The 15320-nt window shown below is 30.7% G+C and overlaps 1 protein-coding gene across 1 annotated transcript; it reads left to right on the top strand.

Annotated features, from left to right (window-relative positions):
* The first annotated feature begins 146 nt into the window (after window positions 1-146).
* Pfdn4 (prefoldin subunit 4) lies at window positions 147-2944 on the top strand. Its single transcript, XM_074119987.1, has 4 exons — window positions 147-285; window positions 355-459; window positions 1626-1742; window positions 1846-2944. The coding sequence occupies exons 1-4, from the start codon at window positions 250-252 to the stop codon at window positions 1996-1998; spliced, it is 411 nt and encodes a 136-aa protein (XP_073976088.1). The 5' UTR covers window positions 147-249; the 3' UTR covers window positions 1999-2944.
* Window positions 2945-15320: the final 12376 nt, after the last annotated feature.

The raw sequence follows: 15320 nt of genomic DNA, 5'->3' as shown, positions 1-15320 counted from the left end.
TTTTATTTTAAAGCTAAATGCAGATGTTATTATTTATATAATTTTTCTTGACATGTTCTTATTTCGTAATTAAAGAAACAGAAATACGCTATATTAAAAAAAAACTGTTTCATTAAACTTACATATATTATAAAATAATAGTTCTTAGTTTTATTTTATGTAAATACCGAAAGTTCGAATTGCTTTTTAAACTGCTTTTCAGAGTACAAAATAACCTTACTTTGCAATAGCCTACAACATTGAAGAACTATGACTGCTAATTCGAATAAAGGCACTTTTCAGCCAGTAAGTATATACATTATGTAAATATATAGTTTAAGAATTGCTTTTAATAAGTGATACTTTTTGTATTAGGACTCCGACGTTCATATAACTTATGAAGACCAACAAAGGATTAACAAATTTGCTAGGCACAATGCTCGCAATGAGGACCTCAAAGAGGAGTTAAAGAATAAGCAGGTGTGTATGTATTTAATGTGCACATTTAAATATATTTAGTGATTTGAATCGATAAATGTATCAGAAAGATGGTGTTTAAATTAGGTTATGGGGTAGCACCTTCTTCAGGATTAGAAAATTCCTGGAATGGTGCTGAATTTTCTCTAACAATATTAGAAAGGTATTGCAATCGTTCAGATTTTAGATTTATAGTTTTTACCGGAAAACGTCCGTTTTGAGGCCCCTCTAGTCAGAAAAAGTGAGATATTTGCACCAGTATTTGTCTTGAATTATGAATATTTTTACAATACTAAACATTAGTGACTTCATACTGGTTTGATTAAGGGAAAAGTTACCGAGTAAGAATCCGTAAGATAACCAAGTTTCTCTTTTAATACTTTAATTTCCTGTTTATCCCTAGAGAGCACAAGTTATTTGCCTTCGAATTGAAATCCTAATGAATGAAAATCCTAATTGAAATCCAGTTGGACTAGAGCCCGAGACTTTTGCAGGACTAGTGCGCTACTATTTATTTAATCATTTTCCTTATCAGCTATTATTACTAATCAGGGGTGTTGAGATTAGTTTTCGCTACCGATGGCCTCTATTCGATAGATGGTGAACTAGGGTATGTTAATAAGTGAACTATAATCTTACAAATCAAATTCATACGCATTCCACGTAAGAGTTGTTCTTTTTATTACTCAAGGATATTTGTAGGAGCGTCAAAAGTGGGTTCTTCAATTTCTCTAAGAAGGAAATTCCCAAAAGAAAACTGAAGGTAGATAGAAACTTCTAATCAGGAAAAACTCATAACGAATTTCCTCTCCTGCAGTAGCTATTTAGCGAAGAACTCGCAGGATTTGCCTAGAGCAATGTTATTCAAGTTACAGCGCGCAGAAGTTTCGTATGAGAGGAGATGGAGGCTTTTTGAATTAAACCAACCATTAACGTTATTTTTAATCGGTACTAAATATTAGCAGACCGAATGCGTCTTAATTTCGCTTAACTTGTCTCCTTTAGAGTAATCAATTTGGAACAGAGTTATTCTAAAACAAAGTAACAGAGTTATGATTTAAATTGCTTTTTAGATAATTATTTTTCTTTAATTTGTGATAGATGAATTTTCTTCTAAAGAAGGCATTATACGTATTTATTTAATCATCATTACGTTTTATTTCCTTTAGAATGAACTAAGAAATTTAGAAGATGCAGTAGAAGAATTAGAATTAATGGATGAATCAGAACAAATTCCTTTTTTAGTTGGTGAAGTGTTTCTTTTCCAAAATCTGGAAAACACACAGGTGAATATCAATTACTCTTTTTCTTTATTAAATATATTTTACTTTTGATTCGACTTTAAAATTGATTTTTGTCTCCATTTTTTTTCTTTTTTTTTTTTTTTAGAAATCCATTGCAGAATTAAAAGAAAAAATACTTGATGAGATAAAAGTTATTCAAAACAAAAGTGCCCAACTAACATTAGCAATGGTGGATCTGAAAACGCAATTGTATGCGAAATTTGGGAATCATATAAACTTAGAACCTGATGAAGATTAATAAGTGCTTATAAACAAACAAAGACTTGAGTGTTTTTTTTTTTTTTTTTTTTTAACATATTAATACTTTTGCAATGCCTTGTTATTTATAAAAACTCCCTTTAACAAATATTACGCTAAACACAAAAAACCTCGAGACATTTTATTTACCTTACTTATATTTATTTTACTTTCTGTGACTGTTGCTAAATTTTTGAACTTCACGTAATCATTGAAATATATATTTTGAGATTCTTGGCCAGATTAAAAATAAGTATGTTTTTAGCTAATTGTGACAGTGTGTGAACGAACAAGGTTTGTTTCTGGAGACGAAGTTATACTGAGATCGTGTTCAGAAAGAGGAAGAGAAACCTTATTCAAATACTGATGATTTATTAGCTTACATTATAAACGAAATTAAAAAAAAAAAAAAAAATCCTTAAAAATATGAAAATTACTTAAGAAACAGCACAATACTGAAGTTGTTTTTGGCAAAATCCTTGATACTTAATACAATCAAAACAGTTAGAATTTTTGCGATCATTTTCGCGCTATTTGTTCACCCTAGATACCATTTGCTAAAGATCCAGGGTATTTTTGTTACTGTCGAAGTCAGAAGTACCGTGATTGGAAGGCAGTTTGATCGAAATTGAAAACCTAATTATCAATATTATTGAAGCAATAGATTGCATATTTATCAGTTTTCTATGTGAATATTTAGACTGAGAAACCTTTTATTGTCTGTAAAACCTTTATTTTCTTTTTAGTTGCATATCGACTGCTGATATTTAATCTTTCCTTACATAGGTAGCTAAAATAGGTAATTTTTATTGTTAAACTTGTTTTTTTGGAAAAATTTTAGAATGTGGAAGATTAAAATTACATTTTATTAAAAGACAAAATGGTAGTTTTTCATAATTGTACACTAAAAATATTATTAAAAAAACTATTATTTTTATTATATTTGATCACGTACGTTCTTATTACAAAAAATTGCCTTCCATTATTCATTTTTTTGTGATATCATAGACATTTTAACTTATTATATTAAAAACCCTATACTATAAAAATGATTTAAAGTACCAATTTGGCTACCCTAGTAGATTGTACTTTATAAAAATAGGTACTTATCAAATATTTAAGATTAACCATCAAGATTTATATTATGGGTGATCTAATTTGGTTTACAATTATAATATAAAAGGAATTTAATGTTCACTGTGCACAAGTAATTTCGAGAAAAATAATATGCATCAATTATGATCAAGATACTTAGTTAAAATCACCATCTTTTTAGAGTCCTGCCCATTATAACAAAAAAAAAAAAAAAATTAAAAAAAACTAATAATCTTTATTGCTGAATCATTAAATTGATGGTATGAATTTGAAGATAGCCGCTCTAGCCGAAACTTCTTGGTCTTGTAAACATTTTGGAAATTCGGAAGAGGCCAACCATTAAGAAGGATTTTTTTTTAATTAAACATACATATGTAATAACCTGGTGTAAGAAACAAAACAATAGGATGTTTATGTTTACTTCAAAGTTTGGTTGAAGCTCAAGAAGTTTCTAAACAAATAAAAATTTTGGTTTTATTTCAGGATTCTATTCCTTTAGACAAAAATTTTTGGTAGCTAATAAAAATTCTTTAAGATGCACTTCAATCAATATTTAGTAAACTTTTATCTAGTTTGGTAAAGAGGAGAAGATGCGATCACCTTTTGGCAATCGAGTTTAGAGTTCTGGCGAATTGTAAAGTGATTTAAAATGTTTTGGGGGCGTGTTGTTTGTAAATGCGAATATTGTAGGTTCTTATGGCATTCTTTTGAAATAGCAAAAGAAGCAACTGCATCTCTTGCCTTTTTTAGTTAGGAAGAAAATTGAACTATTGAAAAAATGTTTTATTTTCAAAAAGAATTTAATTTATTTGATAATATGTAATACAACATTACATCACCTAAAAAAAGACAGACAGGCATATTAAGAAAGGGTTGCCAGAATAATTTGAAGGAAGCTATATCGGCTTTTTTGGCAATTAACTTGTGGAAACTATTTTTTTTATGCTAAACAACCACAATTGCTCCTTTTATGAAGATCTATTTTAAACTTAGCTAATGTTGCAGTTGAGAATAGTGTCACTAAGATGGCTCTAAGCCATTCTACTCCTTTGCTACCCGATTATTTGCTCACACTTTGATTCTGTTTAATTCATTTCTATCTTGGACGCCTCTCCGAAATCCTCACTCGTAGACTTTTTGCGGTACTCCTAGCTCAAGTATTCGATTAATCGAGGCCATACCATTGCAACTGAGATTTTTCTATAATTTTACTCTAAGGGGCAATTTTCTTGATCGTTTTTGTTGCATCTCTTCTTATTTTTCTGTGTTCCTCAATAAATCATTTTTTACGCCAGGAGTTGGCTTTTATTATTCACTTAGAGGGGCCTTCGACTCGCTATCATAAGTACGATAGGTACAAATTTATGTCTATAAATTGCACATTTTTTTTATAGATTTACTTTTTACTATGATCTTGTTCAATGCGAAAAATCTTCCCTCACTACTTATTGTTTCTTGAGTTCATCTACCATTTTGCCATTAGAGTGAATTTACATTTCTAGCATTTGAAGGACATTTGTTTTAGTGTTTGCTCTCAGACCTTAACTGTACAGCTCAGCTGGCTGATCTAGAGAGCAACATACATTTGGTTTTCTCGGCTGAAAACTCAAAGTTCGAAATAATAACATTTGCAATGCATTCTTTAACGAGGGTTAAGGGGAATGTATCATACAAAGGCATCTCTGAAAAAATACTTGATCAATTAATGGTAAGTTTGCTCTCATTGTGGGTTATGTTTATGTAGTTTAAAATATCTTTCGAGTAAAATAAAAACTCAGGATGGAAAGAAGTTTTGAAGATTAGATTGATAGATCTTAAGATATCGATACATTATTAAGAGAAAAAAAGAACCTCAAACCCCAACTATTGTTTAAAAATGTTTTCTGTTTAAGTTAATCTGATTGTTAAAGGAGTCTAACCATTAAATGAAAGTTTGGACATAATAAATTGTAGTAGCGTACAGTTGCAAAGAGAATGTGATTAGAATAAACTTCCTGCATTCTAGAAAGCTTTTGTCTTTTCTGTATTCATTTAACTTCTACTGAACGTACTCATTTGAAAGTTTCATAATTAAATGTTTCAATTTCAGTGCACTTACCAATTATGGGCAATCATTCCTCAGTAACAATATTGGATGGATTAATTAAGGATGATACAATAGTATACATTTGATTATACATAATAAGTGTTATTCTTGACTGAATGCAGTGGTGCATAAGTTATATTTTAAATGCTTCTGATGCGATGGTTTCTCTTTCGCAAGAATTAATCCGGTAGATAAAGACAACTATAGTCGCTTTTAATAAAACCGCCGTAGCTCAAATTTTAAGAAATATTCAAATTTCATTCTCGCAAAAATTTCACCCAAATACTAATTTACATGTTTTAATCTATGTTACAAAGCCATTGACAACTAATGTGTGATAGGCTCATATGTCCCATGTTGCTCAAATTATGTATCTCTCCAGTCTCCAGCTTTGAAGCTTCAGGTACTTAGATGGAAAGGTATCCTTCAGAACAACGCCACTAATTCGCTGCAGATATATGGTTTCTAATATTGATATGAGTTTGGTTTAAAATATTCAGAAAGGTGTACTGTAGCCTGCGATTCTAATAATGATTTAGTAAGCTGTACCAAGATTGTTGAGAATTGATTAGATCGTGTAAAATTTTCGCTGGGAAACCACGTTATTTGCGAAATTACGTTGTTAGGGGAATAACGTTACAATGAGAGAGAGAAAACTAAATGTTAATTAGCCTGTGACATCACTGTCACTGTAATCAGCTAGTTCCGCTGGTTCTTTAAATTCATTCTCACACCGGAAGCTAAAAGAGAATAGTTCTCAGAGCGATACTTTCCTACCCAGAAGGCAGTATTGCCTTCCAATTTTTCCAGTGTAATAAATATTGCAAAAACTGAATCGCCTTATATATAAATAAATCTGGAAAAAGTCTTAGTTATAAATATTTGATTGTTTGTTGATTCTAAATTACGTCGCAAAAGTATTGCTTCATTTAGGTTCACCACCTCCAACCTTGTAGATCCTCCTCCACATCTTTCATCTCACGCGCATTCTTTTCGCCTCTCCTGGTCTACCTTATTACTTGCGCCTGGAGAAACATTCATCCTTTCCATATGTCCCCTATTTGTCTGAGTCCACCTTCTTAGTGGATATTAAGGTTTTTTTTTCTTCATAGTAGTAGTCTCAGTTCTCTGAGTTAGTAGACCACAATAATTTTTTTATTATAATGTTTTCTTTTACTTTATTCCAGAATTTTATTATTGTCTTTTGTGTGAAAGCACGATTTGTTGGCGTACATTATGCCCGATGATATTTTTACTCATATACCTAATCCAGAATATATTATTCCGGCAACTATTGCCTGACATCATTATATCTCCATGGTTATTACGTATGGGGCTGTCACGCTCTCTGTATTTGAATCAAAGCAAAAAAAAGACCGTGTTCTTTAGTCATTTAGGGTGCTTTGGGCGGGTATAATAACAACTTTTTAGCTTCCGTTTCAAGCTCCTAATGAACTGTGAGTTCCAGATATGCATAATTCTAAGTTAATTCCGTTATATTTATTAATTTATTTACTTAAAATAAAGGTAATTAGATAAACTAGGAAAACATAAAATGAATGAGTTCTTACGATACCAAGCTCGTCACAAACTTCTATGTTACAACTACATTCTGGGTAAACTGGTTGAATATACAAGGATGACATCACCAAGGATCCATACTCCTCGCTGTCGAACGGAGTGATGTTTTAATTCAGGAACTATGAAACCCATTTAATCTTCTAGCGCTCCACCATACCTTGTTATAAAAAATACTGTGTCCGATGCCGAACAGGTGGAATATCCCAGTTTGTGAGGATCTTGTTCCTGGAGTAGAAAAGCTGAGAAGCCCTAACAGTTATGAATGCGCAAAAAAGTAAATAACAGTAGTAGGGGTAATTACCCTCATAAATATGGTACAAAAAAAGGAATTAAAAATAATCATTTTGGTGCGGACAAAGGAGGTATGAGCTGATGAATGGTAAAGTAATAAAATAATGTGATTGATAAATGTGCTACATATGTACATCTCCCGTTGATGTTTAGGCAAAAATAAATAAATAAGTAAATCAGGAAAACAGTTTTTATACATTAACAGCTGTATCATTTATTTATATTTAGACAACTACTTATAACCAAAAGAACAATGGTTAAGATAATTTACGTTTACTTCCTAACTTTTTTTTTAAAAACCAGTCTTAAATCACACGATCTTTTTTTCTTCCCCAACTTTCTCTACATTTCAAATATAATATATATTTTTGGATAATCAGCATGACCGTACATTACCAAAGAATTATGGAGAAAATGAACATGGAAAGTAATAGCAATAGCTCTATTTCTTTGTGTACATAAGGAAACTGAAATGACACTGGAACTTTTTATTCTATCAACTGATAAGATTTCTATATTAGAAATGTATTTTTCCGGTTTATTAATGTTTAATTATATAGCTGCCACTCAAAAATAGTAAAATCCTCAGAATATTCCTGCGAAATTGTTTAATCTTAATATTATTCCTCTAGATATGGTTACTTTCTCTTACTAAATGGTGCAGGAAAATATTACTGTTATCAATATTAATGTACGGTATCGGGTTTTCTTAGAAAGTATTACTAGGTCCTTTGAGTATTTAATGGTTTTTAGAAAGCATTTAAGTGTGTATTTTATCAAAAAGTCGCAATTTCAGACGACAGATTTTGAGTTAAACTTTATTATCTGAAGCGATAATTGTATCAAAACAGAATACCTAAAAGAGTCTTTTTGTTTAATTTATGTATAGGACTCCACAACATGTATTCCTTTGAAAACTCTTTTTCGCAAATTTTACAAGATACTGATTCTTTTACATTATAAATTAACATAAAAAAACTTGGTAGCTATGAATTCATAGCTTAATTAAAAATGTCAGTGTTTGGTCCACATGAGAGAATAAGAATATCAAGGCTTGCTTCACTTTGAACTACTCAGAAGTTAATAATGTCAACCACACTTTTATTGTTTCTTCTCAGAATGCTTCATGTTCTGCTCATAAAGAGGAAACAGACATTATACACTCGAACGCTGCTTGACTCCTACGTGTTACGACTTGAAGCGGAGAAAAAAAAAGACGACAAGCGTTATGCACGTTTTGACCCACAACCCTTCTTCTTCTTCAAGTTACCGTTATGAAGAAATAGCCTCGTTAACTATTTTATATTTTTCTTACAATGTTCTCCAAGGAATGCAAGGTCAGCTATATATTTATATTAAATATACACTGTATTGTTGTGAGGTTTATTGGAATCATTTTGGTCATAAAATTTAACTTACATCTGTTAATAGTAAAGATTAGGCTTCATTTAAAACGTTTAGATCTTTGAGGCTATAAAAATAATACTAGACATTTCTATTTATTTACTTCCTGGTTGACAATAATGTACTTAATGTTTTTTTCTTCCGTATTCAAGTGCAATTTTGAAAACTGAATGGTTCTTTCCGTCTAGTTTGACTGGAATAGTTGAGATTTCGGCTTTGAACATTCATTTCAAAAGTAAAGGGTGGAATGTAAATACAGAGCCGCCCGAATTTGAAATTACGATCGCAAAGTTAATGGAAAAATAAGGAATTTCCGTCTAGTTTGCCTGTAAAGATTGAGATTTCGGCTTTGAACATTCATTTCAAAAGTAAAGGGTGGAATGTAAATACAGGGCCGCCCGAATTTGAAATTACGATCGCAAAGTTAATGGAAAAATAAGGAATTTCCGTCTAGTTTGCCTGGAATAATTGAGATTTCTGCTTTGAACATTCATTTACCAAGTCAAGGGTGGAATGTAAATACAGGGCCTTCCAGAATTTAAAGTTACAATTGCAAAGTTAATGGAACAATAAGGAATTTCCGTCTAGATTGAGTGGAATGATTGAAATTTTTGCTTTGAACATTCAATTACCAAGTCAAGGGTGGAATGTAAATACAGTATCGCCCGAATTTGAAGTTACAATCGCAATGTTAATGGAAAAATAAGGAATTTCCGTCTAGTTTGCCTGGAAAGATTGAGATTTCTGCTTTGAACATTCATTTACCAAGTCAAGGGTGGAATGTAAATACAGGCCCTTCCAGAATTTAAAGTTACAATTGCAAAGTTAATGGAACAATAAGGAATTTCCGTCTAGATTGAGTGGAATGATTGAGATTTTTGCTTTGAACATTCAATTACCAAGCCAGGAGTGGAATGTAAGTACAGGGCTGCTCGAATTAGAAGTTACAATTGCAAACTTAATGGAAAAATAAGGAATTTTCGTCTAGTTTGAGTGGAATGATTGAGATTTCTGCTTTGAACATTCATTTACCAAGTCAAGGGTGGAATGTAAATACAGGGCCGCCCGAATTTGAAGTTACAATTGCAAAATTAATGGAAAAATAAGGAATTTCCGTCTAGTTTGCCTGTAAAGATTGAGATTTCTGCTTTGAACATTCATTTACCAAGTCAAGAGTGGAATGTAAATACAGGGTCGCCCGAATTTGAAGTTACAATTGCAAAATTAATGGAAAAATAAGGAATTTCCGTCTAGTTTGCCTGTAAAGATTGAGATTTCTGCTTTGAACATTCATTTACCAAGTCAAGGGTGGAATGTAAATACAGGGTCGCCCGAATTTGAAGTTACAATTGCAAAATTAATGGAAAAATAAGGAATTTCCGTCTAGTTTGCCTGTAAAGATTGAGATTTCTGCTTTGAACATTCATTTACCAAGTCAAGGGTGGAATGTAAATACAGGTTCGCCCGAATTTGAAGTTACAATCGCAAAGTTAATGGAATAATAAGGAATTTCCGTTTAGTTTGACTGGAAAGATTGAAATTTCTTCTTTGAACATTCATTTATGTACCAAGTCAGGAGCGGAATGTAAGTACAGGGCCATTTATACTATCTTCGTTTTTTTTATCAGATTTCCGCCAAAATCTTCACTGTTCTACTGTTGAAATTAGGCATCCGATGCGAAAAAATGGTAAACAAAACATAAATATTGTAAATAATACATGAAATTCGCTACTAGATCGCAACTGGGGCGCACTTTCGGAGGAAGAAGTGGTTGTTTGTTACAGAGGTAAATGCATTAATTTCATTTTTGAACTATTACTTCATTTAGGAAGCAAAACAGTTTGTAAATGAGATTATTTATTGCCATTTGTTTAAAAAATAATTTAGGCAGCATAATTAGTGACTCTAAGAGATTTTCGGACAGCTATGAGACTGAAGGGAAAGCCCAATTCGGGAGTCGACGCTTACCCGAGTCATATTTCGGTTAGTAGAGGTATACTGGCCATAAATAGACAGATTAACATTCTAAACCGGCCAGAAATAAGGGAAACGTGATGATTCTTCAACTATGGCCGGTAAAATTCAACGAAGGATTGTTCTCTTATTGTTTGAGGTTTTTGAACTTGTTTATTATAAATTATGATTTAGTTTTTATTTCTTTTAGAAATTTTTTCTACAATCACTTTTTCACCTGAGTGATTAAGTAGAATGTATTAATTAGCGTGTAATATTTTTACAGTCAATGGAAAGAATTATTTTGTTTAATAAAGCGGAAGTTAAATATTTAGAAAAACTATTATTATTAATAGTTTCAGGTTTTTCTTCTAGTCAAGTGCAATGATTTGAAAGAAGTTAAATTCATTTAAGTACAGTTTTTTAACCAGCGACCCCACAGCTTTTAGGTTTCTGACCAAAATGAACCAATTAGATGTAGTTTTCTTTTTGAACCTGCAAACTTTACATATTTAAGGTTGATATTTTAATATGTATTGAACTTGTCTTTTTGCTGGCATTTTTTTTTTTTTATCGAGTTGTTTCAATTGTTGAACGAGGTTCTTCTAGATAGATTCGGGAGTAAACCTGAGTTTTTTTTTTTTTTTTTTTATGAAATATTTTTTTACTATTGATGTTCGATCAAGGAATGTTTGACATTTGTTAAATTACCTTGAAATTGTAGCGCTCGGGGTCCTATTTAATCATTGATTTTTGGTGTAGTGGGTTTAGTAAGTAGAGGAAATAATTTTATTTATAAAATTAAAATGGTCCAGAAGGATACAATTGTATTAGTGTTCCTGTATTGCCCTGAATAGGTACTTACTTTGCTGAAAATAGCAGATCCCTCAAAACTCTCTCTCAGAAAAAACAAAAATAAATAAATAAATGAAAAATAATAATACATTTGTGTTAAAATGTTGAGAAAATCGTGAAAAACGGAGATTATCTTCAGTAAATGTGCCCTTCGGTAAAGGAATTTTGATCAAAAGTTTAGTACCAGATGAGATAATGGAACCAGAACACATCAATTTTGGGTGCCCTGCGGTTTTCATTTATTGAGAAATAGACACAGAAAAAGTATAGTACAGTTCGGTACAAAATTTAATTTTGAAAACAAAATTACTCATTTATTTACACTTAAAGAAAATTAATATTTGCAAAATTAAAATAAGGGAAATGTGAGTAGTGCAATGTTACAACTTTAGGCTAATGTAAGTAAAATAAAATCAATATATATTTTTTTAATAAAACCCTTAACACTTAAGCGGTTAATAACCTCAATTTTATTGTAACACTAATCATCAAACCATAAGCGAAGATAGCTATTTGAGCTTGAATGGTCGCTTCAGACTTCTGGAGGCCATACCACCTATATATGGGCGAATTCTTAAACAGAAAAAAAAAGAAAAATAATGTCAAGACTTTATAGAAATATGTGGATAAATTGCATCACAACTGCACCGGTAATTACACTAAATTCTTGAAGTGTACCACAATTGTTGTTGTGAGATGTTTCCATCCAATCAAGTTTCTGTTAGACATAATAAGTTACTTGGTACAATTATAAAAAAATAAAAAAGGGATAGATAAATAAATCATTTAAGAGAAAATCATGGTTCAAAAGTTCATTCATGAAGGGAATTACGGTTGTGTAAATATTGACAATTAAACCAAGTAAAATTTAATATTTTACAAATAAATGAAATTAGAGGAGAGAATAATATTAATGTTAATTTAGGAGTAGGTGAGAAAAACGTTATTTAGCAGCCGTTTAGTTATTCGAAAACGTTTCATAATCGCAGGTACAATAATTGTCAGCTCTTTTGTCTTTTTATCAGTTAATTATTAAATTTTTAAATTTAAAGTTTGCAGAAAAGAAAACAAACAGCTCTACTTGCCTAACTTTCACGTCTGTCGTCAGTATTCATTTTGTTACTACTTTAACTGGCGTTACCATTAAGTTTGAACGCATTTTATGAATTATAGAAGGGTGTTATAAGAGGAATGCTATGACTAAAGCGTTAGAATTTTAGAACTCAAATCTTGCAAGTTTTACAACCAATTTCATAAGTCCTCTATTAGTACGAGTACTTCTCTGCTTATGACTTATGTCAGAAGTAGTAATAAATTAAATTACAAATAATTATTGAGTTTCTTATGTTTGCTAAGAATCTTGAAAGTGGTTGAAAAGATGTGATATTTCCATTGTTTGGGAGAATATTTTAACGTCTTATTAACTAATTATTACTAAAATAATCAACGAATTAGGTCTCTGAAGTATCTTCTAATCACTGCGTATTGCCATATTGCGCGGCATTACATCGTAGAAACAATCTGCAAAACATTTAACAATTGTCTATTTAATTTACTGAGAAAATTAAGGAACGTTATCTAATCATTAGTAGAAAAATGAATTATCGACCCAGTGTTACTGTAAACAACGAAGCAAGTCGGTTCAGCTTACAAAAGCTGATTGATTTTTTGGATTTAGCAAAAAAAAAATAATTTTTTTATGGACAATGATTCCGTTTTGAGTGATTTTTGACATCTTTTTATTTGGTAAGTTTTCTGTGATTTTCAGGATTTCTTTTGATGTCAGGGATAAGATGCTATTATTCACTTTGCTTTGAATTTTTTCTCAGAGAATATTATCTCAAAAATTTTTTCAATTAATATCCATTTTAGGATGAAGTAAGTGGATTGCTTTGTAAATCAAATTTCTGGTACTTTTTTATATTAAAAAAAAAAAAGGTATGAATACTTTTTTTATCATACTCATTGTTGGAATTATTACATGCATGTTAAATCTGTCTTCTTGAATTTTCAGTGCTGAAGTAATTTCATTTTAAATTCATGTTCTAATGATCTTTTTAAATTTTGAAGATGCAAAATAAATACCGACAAATGTTGTACAAAACTAAAATAGATTCATCACTCTAAGGTAAACCACAGAGAATACACCAAACAATGTACCATTACGTTTTGTCGATATAATTAAAATTTTATTAAAATATCTTTGTTGGCCTCTAGAAAAAAATATTGTTTGTGAAACCTGCGGAAGTGGTTTGTCGTTCAAGTGTGAAAATTTTACTCCTTCGGATCATATTTGCACTCGCGCAGAAATGTATCACATCCAGTGTTCTTGTTACACAAATAACCGCTGTAAGACATTATTTAAGCAGATACTGTTACCTCTTTTCTAAGTGTTCTATTTTCAATAAAAAAATTAAAATTATATTCAATGCTTTTATGAAAGAAAACAAATTGTAACCAATAACGAAGGCACACTGAGTAACGACAAAAATAACCACTTTTTGAGGCTTGTGCGGTGAAAGAATATTTCATAATAATTTAACGTGTTTAATTCAAACCTTCCTCTTGGCTGTGTTGTAATATATTGTTACCGATTTTTTTCATAACTGTCGATTGAACGAATCATTCATATAATAAAGTAGTTATATAGTTTGAAATAATTATTGTTTTGAATTTTGCAACTGTTTTCTTTTTTGCTTTATTATTACAGTACAATTCAACCGTACGAGTTTAATATTAAAATTTATACAACTAGAGAATTGATATTTAACCTCATTGCTTTTAGTGAAAGGCACTATAATTTTTTAAAAAATTTTACTTTTCATTTTGTAATTTGTAAGTTATTTTCTTTTTCTTTTTTAAAAGGCCATCATCCAGCGAAGCTTATTTTTTGGTATTCCTCACACGAGAAAGTATTGCGTACTAAATAGATTTTGCTTTCTAGTTAAACTTCTTTTCTTTTTTTAAACCCTCTTTGTACCGAGATAATTAGGATACAGTCGATGTTGTCGCATCGGACAAATGCCAGGAGCTCCTTAATTGGCTTCCAATCCGCAGGACGTTCCTAAAACAGGCAACAGATCATAAAATCCATAAATAATGTATAATTTTGTAAGTTACAGTTGAAACATTCCTTAAACTGTAGATCCAAACCTAGCTATTATTTGAAAAACACTGAAAGAAATGTGGAAAATTCATTTTTTGGTAGTAGTATATACTTCTCATATCATCATCGAATTTTTGGTAGTAGTATATACTTCTCATATCATCATCGAATTTTTGGTAGTAGTATATACTTCTCATATCATCATCGAATTTTTGGTAGTAGTATATACTTCTCATATCATCATCGAATTTTTGGTAGTAGTATATACTTCTCATATCATCATCGAATTTTTGGTAGTAGTATATACTTCTCATATCATCATCGAATTTTTGGTAGTAGTATATACTTCTCATATCATCATCGAATTTTTGGTAGTAGTATATACTTCTCATATCATCATCGAATTTTTGGTAGTAGTATATACTTCTCATATCATCATCGAATTTTTGGTAGTAGTATATACTTCTCATATCATCATCGAATTTTTGGTAGTAGTATATACTTCTCATATCATCATCGAATTTTTGGTAGTAGTATATACTTCTCATATCATCATCGAATTTTTGGTAGTAGTATATACTTCTCATATCATCATCGAATTTTTGGTAGTAGTATATACTTCTCATATCATCATCGAATTTTTGGTAGTAGTATATACTTCTCATATCATCATCGAATTTTTGGTAGTAGTATATACTTCTCATATCATCATCGAATTTTTGGTAGTAGTATATACTTCTCATATCATCATCGAATTTTTGGTAGTAGTATATACTTCTCATATCATCATCGAATTTTTGGTAGTAGTATATACTTCTCATATCATCATCGAATTTTTGGTAGTAGTATATACTTCTCATATCATCATCGAATTTTTGGTAGTAGTATATACTTCTCATATCATCATCGAATTTTTGGTAGTAGTATATACTTCTCATATCATCATCGAAT

Source organism: Rhodnius prolixus, unplaced genomic scaffold (assembly GCF_049639745.1).
Source record: "Rhodnius prolixus isolate KJV_2025 unplaced genomic scaffold, Rpr scaffold_1, whole genome shotgun sequence".
Classification (NCBI taxonomy): Eukaryota; Metazoa; Arthropoda; class Insecta; order Hemiptera; family Reduviidae; genus Rhodnius; species Rhodnius prolixus.
The sequence above is the reverse complement of the archived record's forward strand: the minus strand, read 5'-3'. Positions and strand labels throughout refer to the sequence as shown.

What these genes read in the sequence shown, in the direction of transcription:
- Pfdn4 (XM_074119987.1), top strand. Translation starts at nt 250, where the DNA reads ATGACTGCTAATTCGAATAAAGGCACTTTTCAGCCA. An exon ending in ATAAAGGCACTTTTCAGCCA is followed by an intron (nt 286 to 354) that starts GTAAGTATATAC and finishes TTTTTGTATTAG; the next exon opens with GACTCCGACGTTCATATAAC. An exon ending in AAAATCTGGAAAACACACAG is followed by an intron (nt 1,743 to 1,845) that starts GTGAATATCAAT and finishes TTTTTTTTTTAG; the next exon opens with AAATCCATTGCAGAATTAAA.